At 41.3% G+C, this 15913-nt stretch overlaps 1 protein-coding gene across 10 annotated transcripts in view; it reads right to left on the bottom strand.

Annotated features, from left to right (window-relative positions):
- Window positions 1-15913, bottom strand: part of myo1b (myosin IB) — a 90959-nt gene that overhangs the window by 11687 nt on the left and 63359 nt on the right. For 3 of the 10 annotated variants that reach the window (XM_089003535.1, XM_089003536.1, XM_089003537.1), the window contains 10 exons: window positions 15216-15416; window positions 13295-13388; window positions 11731-11880; window positions 11578-11646; window positions 9844-9930; window positions 9519-9605; window positions 8054-8140; window positions 5778-5864; window positions 4106-4180; window positions 3900-4034 (listed from right to left, as the gene is read on the bottom strand). In XM_089003535.1, the coding sequence (XP_088859661.1) occupies window positions 3900-4034; window positions 4106-4180; window positions 5778-5864; window positions 8054-8140; window positions 9519-9605; window positions 9844-9930; window positions 11578-11646; window positions 11731-11880; window positions 13295-13388; window positions 15216-15416 (1072 nt within the window). The remainder of the gene's footprint in view (window positions 1-3899; window positions 4035-4105; window positions 4181-5777; window positions 5865-8053; window positions 8141-9518; window positions 9606-9843; window positions 9931-11577; window positions 11647-11730; window positions 11881-13294; window positions 13389-15215; window positions 15417-15913) is intronic. The other 7 variants (XM_089003539.1, XM_089003541.1, XM_089003542.1 and 4 more) reach the window with 5 other exon arrangements.

Raw genomic sequence — 15913 nt, 5'->3', positions numbered from 1 at the left:
AACCACCAGTTTTAGGTTTTCCTGACTTCGCGCATCCTTTCATTTTGCATACAGATGCCTCCAACCGGGGTTTAGGTGCTGTGTTGTACCAAAGACAAAATGGCAAACTTCGCGTGATAGCCTATGGCTCTCGGACTTTAACTGCAGCTGAGAAGAATTATAACTTACACTCGGGCAAGTTGGAATTTTTGTCGCTTAAGTGGGCGATCACAGACAAGTTTCGTGATTATTTGTACTATGCACCATTCTTCACTGTGTTTAGTGACAATAATCCACTCACTTATGTACTGTCGACTGCTAAGTTAAATGCAACTGGGTGCAGGTGGGTCGCAGAACTTTCTGATTTTAATTTTACTGTTAAATATCGTCCTGGTAAGGAAAATGTTGATGCAGACAGTTTATCTAGGATGTCCCTTGATATGGTAACATATATGGAAGGATGCACAAAAGAAGTGTCATATGATGCTGTGAGTGCTGCCGTACAAGCAGTTGACCAACAGAACGAGTCTAGTGCAGCTTGGTCTATGGGAATCTCATCTACGTGTGCCGAGGTGTCACTAAACACACCGATAGCCCCATTGACTGTTGGACAGATCAAGCTAGATAAAGAGACTGACCCCATTATAGGACATACTATTAGATACAAACTGGCAGAGACGAAACCGCTAGGTACTGAAATAAGAAAGCATTGTCCTCAAGTTGTTTGTCTTGTGAGGGAATGGGACAAGCTACACTTTAATGAAAGAGGTGTTTTGTACAGAAAAACGGCAAACAGAACCCATCTACTGCTTCCTTGTCTCTGTTGACTTTTTGCATCTTGACAAATGTAAGGGTGGTTATGAATACGTGCTTGTGGTAGTAGACCATTTTAGACGTTTTGCTCAAGTTTATACTCAGCCTTTTGACGTCCAAATCTGTTTGCATCTTGACAAATGTAAGCATGAATACGTGCTTGTGGTAAGACAAAATTTTGCTTTTATACTACACCAAATATGCTTTAAACTATTTTAAAGTTTGGTTCCCCCTTCGGATTCACCATGATCAGGGTGGTGAATTTGAAAATCAACTTTTTGCTCAACTGAAGGAATATTGTGGGGTTGCGGGTTCAAGGACAACCCCCAACGACCCACAGGGAAATGGACAGGTTGAACGATTTAATCGAACACTGATCCAGATGTTAAAGACACTGACAGAGAAACAAAAGAGTAACTGTAAAGACTCACTAAACAAACTAGTTTATGCTTACAACTGTACCAAAAGTGAGGTGACAGGGTTTTCACCTTTTTACTTACTTTATGGACGCTCATCACGTTTACCAGTTGATATGTTGTTTAGTTTGAATCCAGACTCTAACCAGGGTGACACCAACCAGAAGGACTATGTGAAGAAGTGGAAACAGGGTATGGAGGAAGAGTATGTGATAACGCAAGAAAATAAAAAGTTGCTGCCAGGAGTAAGAGACTATATGACAGTAAACTAAAGTATTCTACCCTGTTGCCCGGTGATCGTGTTCTAGTTCGAAACTTAACCCCACGTGCAGTTTCAGGCAAACTGAGAAACCACTGGGAGGCTGTTGTTCAGACAGTGGTTCATCAAGTAAGCAAATACATTCCAGTTTATGAGCTGAAACCTGATAGGGGGAAGGGCAGATGTAGGATACTCCACCGCAATCTCTTACTGCCATGTGATCATTTGCCATTAGAGACTTCACTACAGCTCCAGTCCAAGAAAAAGTCCACTCGGCAATGACCGAACAAGATGGATTCAGAAGAGGATGATGAGAAGGACGAGTATTATCCAGTGTTGCATCGCCAGAGCACCCGACCAGACTCACCAGAACTGCGGGACGTGAGCTTCGTGGAGACAACCCACCATGATGACAATCAACTGGGGAATGAACTGCCGGGGACAGAGCCGGGAGCTGCGGAAGTTGACCAACATCAGGAGGGCAACATTGGTCCGGAAAATGATCCACCTGTGACGTTGTGTCCCCCTTTTCCCCAGCCACCCCCCAGTAATTCTGATATAGGGGGAAATCAACGGCCACGACGAGAACACAGGAGACCCAAGGTATTCACGTATGATAGCCTTGGTTCGCCATCTTGTTACAATGTAGGGACAGTACCATGTTATGGTGAACAGACAATGCCTTGGATGCATGGTGCACACCCCTATTATGCCACGGAGTACTACAGACATGGTTAATCGACACTTCTGTTTGATAGCACAGTGAGATGGAAACAAGAAGAGCTCGATGAGCCCTAATGTGGATAATGTAAACAATGTATGAAAAGAGTTCCAGTTTGTAAACTGTTCATTATTATAGTTCATATTTGGATGCAGTTCATAATACCGTGCGTAATTGTTTTGGGCATGTCGTCCAGCGCATTTATGTATTTACTAGTACATATGTTGGGAACAACATCTATTTTGAGGGGGAGTATGTGACAGGTTGTAATGTATCTTATTTGGTATTTTGGTTACATTCGCGTAGTTATATTGGTTTACAAATGATATATATCGAAAATGTTTATTTAAACAAGGAACGCCTTCTTCGATTAGTGTTTCGTGTCGGACCGATTTAGATCGTTGGACAGGAATTTGTTGTGCGCATACGTTTGCATTACATCTGGGCATTCGAAGTAAACCACTGTTGAGTCAAGACGTATCGCACTGCTTGTCTTGTGTTTTTTTTTTGTGGATCCCACAACACCGTATCTCCCTTACCATAGTGGAGAGCGCAACAGACGTAGAGAACACGAGGGGGGATGTGTGGGTGTGGATTGTGTATAAAAGAACAGGTATGTGCTTGATGCACAACATTGCTGTTTTAACAACCCTGAAAATGGCAAAAAGACATGGTTACGAAGCTCAGTTTAAACTGAAGGCTATCAGCAACGCCGAGGAACATGGGAATCGAAAGAGAATATAAGAACGAGCTCCGACAGGTGAAGAAGACTCAGCTGAGTTTTCGCGGACATAAGGCAAGGTGGCCGGAGTTGGAGGAAAGACTCGAGCAATGGATCGTCGAGCAAGGAGCGAGCGGAAGGAGCGTTTTGATTGTCTGTTCAGCTGTTGTTAAAGCACTATATAAATATTGTGTTGTATTTTGTACATATGCCCCCATTTCAAACTCAGATAACTCCAGACCCATATAACTTGGGAATTAACTCACGAAAATCACAGTGCTACAAATTGGATTGCAGACTCCAAAATGGCAAACACAGAGTTAGCCATTTTGCAGCTAGTTCACAAATGTATGTGCCACAAATGGGAACTGAAAATATGACGTAGAGCGCCATTCCCGAATTTATTTATTTATTTAATTTTTTACATGCTTGTATGCCTATAAAGCCCTGGCCTTTGCCTCTGGCAATAGTTTTTCCCTTCCACGGGGGGCAGCAATTCCCCTTTTCCATGTTTTCGCTTTGTTCCAGCTTCAGTTGTTGTTAAAGCGCTATACTATGTACATATATCGTATTTTGGACAGCTGCCCCCATTTTAATCTCATCACTCCAGATCCATATGATTTAGGAATTAACTATTTTTTTCTCATAAAAGAAAACAGTCTAAGGTTTCTTACACTACATTGAATGTTTATGTGGTCCTAAAACTAAATATTCTGTGGGCCCTGCAATTTGACGGAAAGTGACAAAAACCATGGCACTGGAGTGGACTTATTTTTGCACATCATCTGGCAGTGAAGGAGTTAATTTATTACTTACTAAATTACCCAACTAATTAATAAATCACTTAATTTATTGTCTAAAGTATTACAAAAATAATTACTTGATAAATTAATTACTCAATGAATCAATTAGCTCCACAATGATGGAGAGGCTGGATGGAAAAGTAACCCTGACATTGGGGGAAAAAAATATCAAGGGAACGTGACCGACCCTCCAAAGGTGGAAGATTGTGCGAAGCTCAGCGTGGGTCGCATCCAGGAAGCGGTAGGCCCCGGGGGGCCAAGTCTTATCAATGGGGGACATGGAAGGCAAGGTCTTCTTCAGACGCAGGAAGTATTTTTGCATCTAGAAGAAGAAAACCGAAACGTCAGCTCTCATCAACAGGAAGTCACCGTTGAATGTGAAACCACTCTTACGATTCTCTGGATGGTGAAGTTGTAAATCTTTTTTCCTGCATTGGCCCGGAAAAACTTCCTGTATTCCCTGCGGACCTATCAGAGAGAATGACAGACCAAAAAAAAAAAGAAAGAAAAGATGATTACAAACTGCTTCTTTTTTGATTAACGGATGGGAGCAAAGGTCAAACCGGCCCCAAATGGGACAGCGAATGACGACGTTCAACGGCAATCGACCTTCATGCCGACCTTCATAGCGGAAAGTGATTGTGAACAGGTGCAAAGTGGATCAAAAAAAAGTGGACAATCAGGATGATGGGGAAGAGTCACGCGGCGCAACGACATCCGCCCGGATGGACGGACGCTTTTAGGCAATCACGACAATAGCACACAAATAAACACACACACGTAATACACACCTAGAGGAACACAAAGAGGACAGGGTGGAAAACAAAAATGTTAGTTAGTTGAATGGAGGGCGAAAAACAGCAACGGAAGACAGCCACCGCCCTGTGAGTGAAGAAAAAAATAATAATCGCCTTTTAATCATTTTGCAACCGCAGCACCAATGCGGAATGGCTTGGAATTGAAGCAGATTTACGTTGTACAGGAGATAATAATAATACATTTCATTTAAATTTCTCCACTGCGAGACTAATAAAGGCAAATCCAATCCAATCGAATCCAATCCAATCCAATCCAATTTCTCAGCGCCTTTCGAAACTGTCAAGGTCACTTTACAGTCACAGGATAAGTTTTTCTGCGGGTGAAGCAGCCACACACGCCAGCGTTCACTCACCCCGGAAGTTACTCAAATAGATAGAAAACTAGCTAGCCAGCTAATGGATAGCAAATAGCCAGCTAGCTAGAAAGCTAGCCATCTATATAGCTAATAGATATACAGATAGCTTGCTAGCCAGCCAGAAAGCTAGCGAGCCAGCTAATAAATAGCAAATAGATAGCAAATAGCTCGCTCCCGATGAAAACGAGGACTTGATTCCTCCGTGGCTAAACTAGCAACTGTCATTCAGAGATGTGAAACAATCGTTTTTTAAGCAATGGACGCTATAGCTACGTGTTTGCTTACAACATTTAGCTTGTAGCAGACGTGCACATTCCACCATGACGTTCCTGATCCACTGGTGAAAAGGACGCTTTTCTCTCTCTATTATTTCATCTACAACTGCTTTATACAACAAATAGGGTGTAGAAAATGCTTAAAATTGAATGACTGTCGTTGTGTTGTCATATTTGTTCTTTTATTTTTTGTTCTTTTGACTTCAAATGGCGCCGCGAGAGTGGTTGCCTTTACAGCAGCTCCTGTATTTTGTTTTTCTACTTCTTTCTTTCCCTCTTCCTTTCATCATCACTTTGCTGCTGTGAAATGTGACATTTCTCCACTGCGAAGCTAATAAAAGCAAATCCTATCTAGTTGTCAGGCTATTATACGGACAACCGAAACGTCTCAATGCCTTTGCAGTAACATTCACTCATGGAAGAGGATAATGAATCTTCTGATCACTGCTTATTTTACAAAAAAATGGTGCGAGGGCAGTGACTGGCTTTGTGAACACTGACACACACTCTAGACAGGGGGTGGTGCAATGGTGGAATGGCGGGCGCGGGGGGGGGGGGGGGGGGATTAGTAGTTGGGAAGCTCTGTGATGACTTGGCCTGAGGGTTTGCCAGGTACCTTCAGTCCCTGCCAGCAGGCCCAAATCACAGCGACAGCCTGCTTACGGCGGGCCTCTTCCTTTAGTCTTCTCAGCTCCCTGCGAGCCTGTTCGAGGGGGGGCGGGCCAGGATATATAAAAAAAAAAGGGGGGGGGGGCAAAAAAAAAAAACAAGCAAGAAGAGATGAGCAGAAAAGGCACAACCGTGTTGCCTGAGGTGAGCAGACGTCAAACACTGCATCCCACACTGCACACATACACGCACTGGCTTTCAACCTCAAAAACAACAATTTGATGACAAAAATGACATTTTCGGAGTTTCTGCAAAAGGAAATGGACGTTCAAGTTTCATTGTGAAGCATTTTTGTCAAAATGCTGACAAAAATGTCAAAAAGGCCTTCCAAAGTGGTCCTGTGGAGAAAAATTACAATGGCACAGCAACACAGAGAAAGCATATATGCATTGAACCAAAAATAAATAAATACTTGTCATGCGGATGCGTGATGTGGAGAGTAGATGGAGGGAGGTTGGTGCTCAAAACACAAAACATGATTTCAAGCGGCCATAAAAAGTCACACATTCCCGATTAACTCATTCACTACCAGATGATGTGCAAAAATGTCATTGTCCCTGGAATTCCAGGACCCGCAAAATATTGAGTTTTAGGACGACGTGAAAATTCAATGCAGAGTAAGAAACCTTAAAGGACAACCGATGTCTCCGCACAAGTTGTGTCCATAATGTGTAAAATGGCTTCAAATGACTGAATGAAGATTCCACCGCATATAGCTATATTTTACGTTTTAAGACTCGCTCTGAATATTCAGGAAGTCTTGTTTTTGAGTTGGTGACGAGTCTGTACATGACATCACGAAAGGACTGCCCCCTGACCGAAAAAAGACACATTGTAGCAGTCCTTCCATCACGTCAATGTATTTTGCTGTACATGTTTGGTCTGAGAACCGTGTTTCACCCAAAAGCCACCAGAACAGGGCATCCAAGCTCCATATAAGGAATTTATCAGCCTGTGGAAGCGGAGGTGGCCACTGGAGGTCGCCATTTTGTGCCTCATTTTTTGGGGTGAGAGATTTTCCCCCAATGGTGCCTCACAATGGCACATATAATTCTTTAATCGATTGCAAACATGTATGCTTTCCTCTTCAGAACTATTTGAATCATATTCATAACTGGATGTGTAACAAGAAAGCATATTCTCCGAATCTGAAGCCATTGTTTTGATTCACAATGCAAGACGTCTTGGCGTGACGTCACAAACTGGGGCCGGGACTTTCTGAAAATGCCCAATTCGCAGCTCAATTTTTTTGCAGATTTTGGACACTTTAAGTCATTTTCATTGGTGTTTTGCATTTGACTAAAAATATCATGCTGCGTGTTTTGGGTATTTCAGTTGCTATAAAACGTTTTTCTGATGTCAGTTAAAAAACAAAAAAGTGACGTTGGTTGTCCTTTAAGCTCTCTAGTTTTGTCCGAAAAAAAAAAAAAAAGAGTTAATTCCTAAGTTATATGGGCCTGGAGTTATGTGAGCTTGAAATGGGGGCAAATGTACGAAATACAATACAATATTGACTTATCTAGCGGTTTAACAACAGCTGAAGCTGGAACAAAGCGCCAACATGGAAACCAGGGAAATGCTGCCCCATGTCGAAGGGAAAAAACATTGACAGAGGTTTGATCAGGCCTTTATTGGCACCACTGTAAGTAAAACAAAAACCCCAATAAATATGGGAATGGCAGTAAATGAGTTAAAGTGCCAATTTTTGGTTGATAAGACTAAAAAAAAACTTCCGAACTACTTTTTTTCTCCAATGTGACTTTCAATCTATGCAACTGCCTGAAACGCGAATGTAGAAAAAAAACAGCTGAGATGTGTTTGCGTATGTGCGCACACCCCTGGCTTACAACCAGGGATATGACAGGTTTACAAAATAAAACCAATAACTTTCTAACTTGGTTGGTCGAAATAAATAATGAATTTAAAAAATGGGAGGACGACCCAATTTTGCAAAGCATTTTGAAGGAAGCAGGAGTTTTTTTTCTCAGATAAAAACTTGGGATTTGAATAGGGGTGTGCTTACTTTTCATAACCATGAAATGTGACAAACATCATTAGAGGAGACATGGGGCGCCAGTGGGCTTGGTTGGATTAGTTAAAAAAATGTAGGCGGAGCAGGCTTGGAGCAATGACGGATATGAAGATGGCTTTTTTAGGGGTGTGTGGATAAAGGCGACCAATCACAAAGTCACCACAAATCAATGCAACAGGGTTCCCAAATACCTTGGTGCCCTGCCAGCCGGCCCAAATGACCGACACGGCGCGCTTATTCCTCGCCTCTTTCTTCAGCCGACGCAACTCCCGCCGAGCCTACGAGGGGAAATGGCGGTCGCGGTGGAGGGAACTTGGGTTCAGTATTCGTGACTTTTGGAACCAGTGGCGATGATAAAATGGCAGAGCAAAGATTGAACGGGCATCGTTGATAGGCCGGATTTGGTCTTATCAGATGGTTTGGAGACCTTGAAATATGAATCGTGGCTTATAAAGCAACCGCGGCAGATAGGAGAACTCCTAATGTCAATGTTGATAAGCTCCAGCAGGGATGGGCAACGAGTGGCCTGCGGGCCTCCCCTTTTCGTTCGTTCGGATGACCATTTTGTGTTTGGGAGCCCGGATAAATACAGAGGGTTGTGTCAGGAAGGGCATCCGATGTAAAAGCTTGGCCAAAACAAACATGTGGATCAAACCTCTAAAGATGGAGTACACTGATTTGCTGTGGCGACCCCTTGAAGGGAAAAGCCGAAAGGAAAAGAAGATTAATTCATTCATGCATTAATTCATTCATTCATTCGTTCGTCCATTAATGTAGGCATTCAATCATCCATTAATGTATGCATTCATTCATTAAACCATTTATTCAGACGTTAATTTATGCATTCATATATTTATTTATAACATTGATCGTTAATATTTCATTCATTCACTCATTCATCAATTAATTTATGCATTCATTCATACATTAATGTATGCATTAATTGATATATTTCTTTATTAGTTTAATAAGTTATTCATGCATTCACTCATTCATTCATGCATTGATTGATGCATTCATTCATTTTAACATTTATTTATGCATTCATTCATATATTTATTACATTAATAAGTTATTCATGCATTCACTCACTCAGTCATGCATTAATTTATGCATTCATTCGTATATTTATTACATTAATAAGTTATTCCTATTCACTGATTCATCCATTAATTTATTCATTCATTCACTATTAATTTAATCATTCATTCATCATTTAATTTATACATTCATTCATATATTTATTTGTTACTGTACATTAATAAATTGTTCATTCATTCATATATTTGTTTATTACATTAATACATTATTCATCAATTCATTATAGTGATATTATGTTTTTCTGAGAAATTCTGCGGGAAAAAAAGGATGTGTATGTGGACGCGGTACTACAAATAGTCAGCGGTCGATGAAGTTGCAATACCATCAATCGCCACTAGATGAGACACACCTTTGATTCTGCTTTTTCAGGAAACGAAGGTTGTACATAGTACCACAATATTTCTCTTTTGAGAAAGCAGACTTTTTGCATGCCTGACACACAAAAAAAAATGTTTTTCAAAGACGATAAACTGAACGCCGGCGTCAACGTTAATAAGACGAACGGGGATTACAGACAGCAGGAAGGAGCTACACACTACGTCTGGGCGGAAATACCTTGGTTCCCTGCCAGTATGCCCAAATTACTGTCACAGCACATTTATTCCGCACTTGTTGTTTTAGACGTCGCAGCTCCGTTCGAGCCTGGAGGGGACGTGGGGCCGTTTAGGTCAGAGAGAGAAGAGTGTGAGAGAAGGGAGGATTGGGGGCGGGGGGTAAAATATAAGGAAAAAGGAGCAGTGCTGTGAAATTCGCAGAAGAAGCAGCATTGAATGCATAGAAGCATAAAAAAAGAATTGGAGAAGGAAAAGCCCTTCAAGCATTTGCGCAGACCGATGCGAGAACGCAACTGTTTAAAAAAGAAAAAGAAAAAAATCAGTACCTGAGCGCCGTGCCAGTAAGCCGTAATGGTAGTCACAGCCTCCTCGCACCTCTTCTGATGTTTCAGTTCTCTCAGCAGTTTGCGAGCCTAGCAGAAAACAACGCAAGATGGCCATTATCATCATTATCATTATCATAATAATCATAATCATTATTATTATCATCATCATTATCAGCATTATTATCATTCTTACGATGATCATTATTATGATAATTATTATTATTATTATTATCAGTATCATCATTATTCTTATTATTAGCATTATTATTATTATCATCATCATTATTGGATTTGCCTTTATTAGTCTCGCAGTGGAGAAATTTACATTTCACAGAAGCAAAGTTATGAAAGGAATGAAAGTACAAAACAAAATACATGAGCTGTTGGAAAGCCAGCCACTCTCGCGGCGTCGTCTTGAGGTCAAAACAACAACAAAAAAACTTCTTTTCCTTTCGGCTTTTCCCTTCAAGGGGTCGCCACAGCAAATCAGTGTCCTCTATCTTTAGAGGTTTGATCCGCATGTTTGTTTTGGCCAAGCTTTTACGTCGGAACAAAAAAAAGTAAATAAATAACATGACAACACAAAGACACAGAGAGTCATTCATTCTTAAGGACTTTCTGTACCCTCTTTGTTACACAAAACAGTTCCACGTGAGGAGGGGATCAAAGCGTCTCTTCACCAGTGGATCAGGGACATCATGGTGGAATGTGCACGTCGACTACAAGCTAAATGTTGAAAGCAAACACACAGGTGTAGCATCCATTGATGAAGAGATTGTCTCACATCTCCTGTCACACATAAATCCGCTTCAATTCCAAGCTGCGACAGTTCCACATAAGCATTCATCCAGCTGCAAAGTGTCCAACAGCACCAACCTTTCCGCTGAACAAAGCGGCGCTGTGAAGATGCTGCCCAACACAGGCGCAAAAAAGCACAATGGCCCCAGAGCTGTCCTGCGATGACAGTCGAATGGCACCGACATCCCTCCCATTAAACAGTATTGGCATATTCATGCTACCGAAAAGGCGCAACCGCTCAGCACAGTATCCTCCTTGATGAATGTCGTTGTCAAAAATGCTGAAAAACAATCCGTATCCATTCCACACGACGCACAACAACACAAAGTGACAAAAAAAAAAAAAAAAAAAAAAAAAGGCAAGGCTCATGAGAGCACTTGATGACGGCAGCCTACTTGGGTGCCATCTTGGACTCATTGTTATTATTATTATCATTAGAATTATTATTATCATCATTATTATCATTACTATTATTATTAGCAGCATTATTATCATTATTATCCTCATTATTATATTAATAATAATACATTATTGTCATTATTATTATCATTATTAACATTACTATTATTATCGTCATTATTATGATTACTATTATAATAATCATTATTATTGTCATTATCACCATTATCATTATTATCAGCATTATCATCATTATCATCATCATCTTCATTGTTAGCATTATTATTATCATCATTATTATTATTGTCATTATCATAATCTTCATTATTAGCATTATTATCCTCAATATTGTTAGCATTATTATCATCATCATTATCATTATTATATTTATTAGCATTATCATCATCACTATTATTATTAACATTACCATCATTATTATTATTATTATCATCATTGTTAAAAATTTTTGTTGGTGGCCCTAATACAAGTTTTTAACCATATGATGCCTGTTGTAATAACGAGGAAAAAAAATCCCACCTGCCATCCCCTTGTGTATGACTGCACCACGGTGGTGGCGCTCTTGACCTTCTGGTATTTCTTTTGTTGCTATCGGACGGACAGGCAAAACAAATCAGCAAAATGGCAACCGGTTTTGTTTTGGGCGCCCTGCTACCCCGACGGGTCGCTCACCGCGTAGCGCCGGTACCACGCGGCCACTACAATCTGACTCTTTTTCAGCAACAAGAAATGAGTGCGACACTTCCAGCCGCGGTAGATTTTCTGAATGAGCGTGGCCAGGTCCTGCAGGCACTGCCGTCGCCTTTCCTCTAAGAAAAACAACTGGGGGGGGGGTAGTAGGTATTATATACTGCATTAAAAAAATGGCCGCGAATTGCAGCAAGATTGAGACTGCATTTCGTTTGCTGGGAAATTTGTGAATTTTGACTCTTAGCTTATAAAGTGCAACGTCATTTGACCATCTTGCGCTAGGCAATGTTTACCTGGGAGCAAATATTGATTCGGTGATTATGACGAACAAAGTCCGAGCGACTGCTCGGTTCGCCGCCGAATGAATAAGAATTAAATCGCTGATTTACAGTTGCAACATGAATATGTTTTCGTGTACTTTTATAGTGAGATCATGTTACACAATTGTTAGTTTTTTATGTTAACAGGTCTTGAAAAATAGAATAATCAAGAAAAGTATCCGAGGGGCAACTTTTTGTTTGCCCCCAGATGACCCACTCACCCCTCTTGACATTTGACAATCCCATTTGAAGCTAGTTAAAGTACAGTGATACCTCAGTTTACGAACTTAATTGGTTCCCAGAAAGTGTGTAAGGTGAAAAGTGTGTCTTCCAAACATTAATTTCCCATAGGAAACCATTAAAATGAGAATAATCCATTTCCAGGTCCCCATAAAAGATAATTTTATCATAAATAAGCCTTAAAACCACACAAAATATACCTTGTTTTATGTATAGTAAATGTGCTATTGTATTGCAATTAAAGAAATAAACTGTACTGTATAATAATAAAACCTCTTGATGATATCCGAGTGAAGTCGCCGTGCTTTCTCGGCGATAATACCCTCACTCACACTAACCCCTGCTAGCTGCTTTCCGTTAATCCAAATGAACAGAAGTTTTTCAAACTCTTCTACTGTCGGAGACCGTTGCTTAGACAAAACCGAAACAACCTTAGCCACACATGGACCCTTAATTGCTTCCTTGTTCTTAGGGATGGTAGCAATGGTCGACTTAGCGTACTGGTACTGGCCAGCCATTGTGGCGCTCCGTATGTTCCCCGAAAACTAGTTTGTATGCCAAGATTATATTCTCGCGAATTTCAATTTTGTAAGGCGATAAGGCGAAATGTTCGTTAGCTAAAGCGTTTGTATGTCGAGGTATCACTGTAGTTTCTGTTCCATTTTGGATTGCCAATTGTTGAAGTGCTTCAGACGAAATGACATTTTTTTCCCAAGTATTTTGGGAACGAGAGAGGAAAAAATAAAATAAAATAAAGCCACTCAATGGTGCTTGTTGGAGTAATTCAAGAGGCGACTCGAGATGCTTCTTTCCCATGGAAGATGAAGATGGGACGGCTAATTGGAAGCATGTGTGTGTTTTAAATGAAGGCGAAACATGAGGTGGGGCGGGGGGTGCTGACACCCCTACAAACATTCCACAAAAAATAAATAAATAAAATAAAAAGCCTCTTGACATTCGGGGATGTGAGATTGTTAGTTTTTTACCGTTCGGGGATTCCTGATGAAGATTTTAGACCGGCCGAAGGAGAATTCTTCGGTGGGAATCTGAAGATCGGCCGTGAGGACTTCCACTCCCTCCCTGAGGGGGTAAATAAATGTTTCAAACACTCAACTGTATTTAACTAATTTACTGCCAAATATGTTACAAAAATGTGGCCACTCCAGTGCCAGGGTTTTTGTCACTTTCACTCAAATTGAATGACCCACAGAATATGACTTTTAGAACGACAAACATTCAATGCAGCGTAAGAAACCTTTGACACTCTTCTTTCATCAGATAAAAATATTTAATTCCCAAGTTATATGGGTTTGGAGTTATCTGATCTTGAAATGGGGGCGACTGTCCGAACTACAACGCAATACATACAATTTGGTTTATATAGTGCTTTAACAACAGCTGAAGCTGGATCAAAGCGCTAACATGGAAAAAAAGGAAATGCTGCCCTCTTGTGGAAAGCAGAAAAAAATTGCCAGGGGTCTGACCAGCGGTTCATTGTCAACCAAGCATGAAAAAACAAAACCCAAACAAATTCGGAAATTGCGTCATATCTTCAATTTCCGAATACATTTGTGAACGGCACTCTTCTTTCATTTGAAAAAAAGAGTTAATTCCGAAATTATATGGGTCTGGAGTTATATGAGCTTGAAGAGGGCAGGTGTCCGAAAAACAATGAAATACATACATATTGGTTTATATAGCACTTTTAACAACAGCTGAAGCTGGAACAAAGCGCTAACATGGACAAAAAGGGAAATGCTGCCCCCCTGTGGAAGGCAGAAAACATTACCAGAGGACCCAAGCATAAAACAATAATAGCCGAAGAAATTCGGAAATGGCGCTCCATGTCATATTTTCAATTCCCGAATAAATTGGGGAATGGCATTTCTACACGGCTGTCATCGAATCCATCCTGTGTTCTTCCATCACCGTTTGGTTCGGGGCCGCCACAAAAATGGACAAAATCCGACTTCAACGGACAGTTAGGACGGCGGAAAAAATCATTAGCACCGCCCTACCCACTCTCGAGGACTTGCACACTGCAGGAATCCAAACTAGGGCGCGGAAAATCCTACTGGACCCTCCGCACCCTGCCCACCACCTTTTCCAGCTACTCCCCTCAGGCAGGCGCTACCGATCCATGCGCACCAAATCCAGCAGACATTTAAACAGCTTCTTCCCCCAAGCCATTAACTCTTTGAACTCTTTCAACAGTAGCCAAAATTGAACTGTATAGTGCCACTTAGCAGTTTTTTTGACGACGATACTAGTGCAGCGTGTTCTACCGGAAACAAATTCCTTGTGTGTTCTGCATACTTGGCAATAAAGATGATTCTGATTAATTTTCTGATGAAAGTTAAAGAACACAAAAGAACGCAACCAGAGACAAATACAAAAGTGTTTTACGTGGAGAAAAAACATTATTATTATTGTCTAATGTGTAGATAGAAACAGAATTAGAAAAAAACTGCATATTTTTAGCACTTAAAAAAAAGCTAATACCGGCCAATTACATTGACCTGGCCCAAAAATGGGCCACGTCCTAATTTGGACCACAAGAGGCAGCCAGCGCAGCGCCATACTTGGCGAATCGCCGATTTATGGAAAGAGATAAAAATCGAACAAAATACGGCATAATGAGCTGGGCATGCTATTCTATTTGCAGGAAAAATTATGCACCGTTGGAAGAGTCTCGCAGCTGCAGAAAATCCCACCTGGGAACGGAACACTCCAACAGTAACCCAATAGCACCGGTCACAAAGTCACTCTTCCCGCTGGGACCGGCTAAAAATGAACTCGCTGTTTAAATTCCACAGCTGCATATTTTCTCCGAAAGCCTCAGAAGAGGTTCTGGCAAACCCCCGCCCCTGTACCCACCTGCTGCCGGTGAAAAAACGGGACCATTACCTAGGAGGCCCTCTCCAATGCGGCCAGGTCTGTTTGCAGAGCATTTTGTAGCGCTCCAGGCAAGGCCCGTACGGCTGGCGGAAGGCGTAGCCGGCCCGTCTCACGCGGACGTTCTCCATCAGGCCCAAGTAGCGCACTTGATGGCAAACCAGGGACTCGGTGAAGATGCGGGCTGCCTTTTTATCATTGGGTTTGATGCACCTAGCAGGAGAATAATAAAAATAATAATAATACGTTTCATTTATAAGTGCCTTTCAAAACTCAGAAGGTCACTTTCCAGTCACAGGATAAGATTTTCTGTGGGTGAGCAGCGGCTCAACCCGGAAGTAACTCAAATAGAAAGCTAGCCAGCTAGCTAATAGATAGCTAGTTATATCGCTATATAGCTAATAGAGAACTAGCTAGATAGCCGGCCAAGGAGCTAGATAGCAAATAGATGCTAGCGAGATGATAATAATAATAAATGTCATTAATAAGCGTCTTTCAAAACGGTCAAGGTCACTTTACAGTCACAGGATAAGTTTTTCTGTGGGTGAGCAGCGGCAGCCACACGCGCCAGCGTTCACTCAAGACGGAAGTAACTCCAATAGATAGAAAGCTAGCTATCTAGCCAATAGCTAGCTAATAGGCCGCCAGCTAGATAGCTATATAGCTAATAGATAGCTACCTAGATAGCCGGCCAGGGAGCTAGGTAGCAA

Source organism: Hippocampus bargibanti, linkage group LG08 (genome assembly GCF_051943395.1).
Source record: "Hippocampus bargibanti isolate YZ-2025 linkage group LG08, ASM5194339v1, whole genome shotgun sequence".
NCBI lineage: Eukaryota > Metazoa > Chordata > Actinopteri > Syngnathiformes > Syngnathidae > Hippocampus > Hippocampus bargibanti.
Note: the sequence above shows the minus strand (reverse complement) of the source record. Positions and strands in the feature narration are given on the sequence as shown.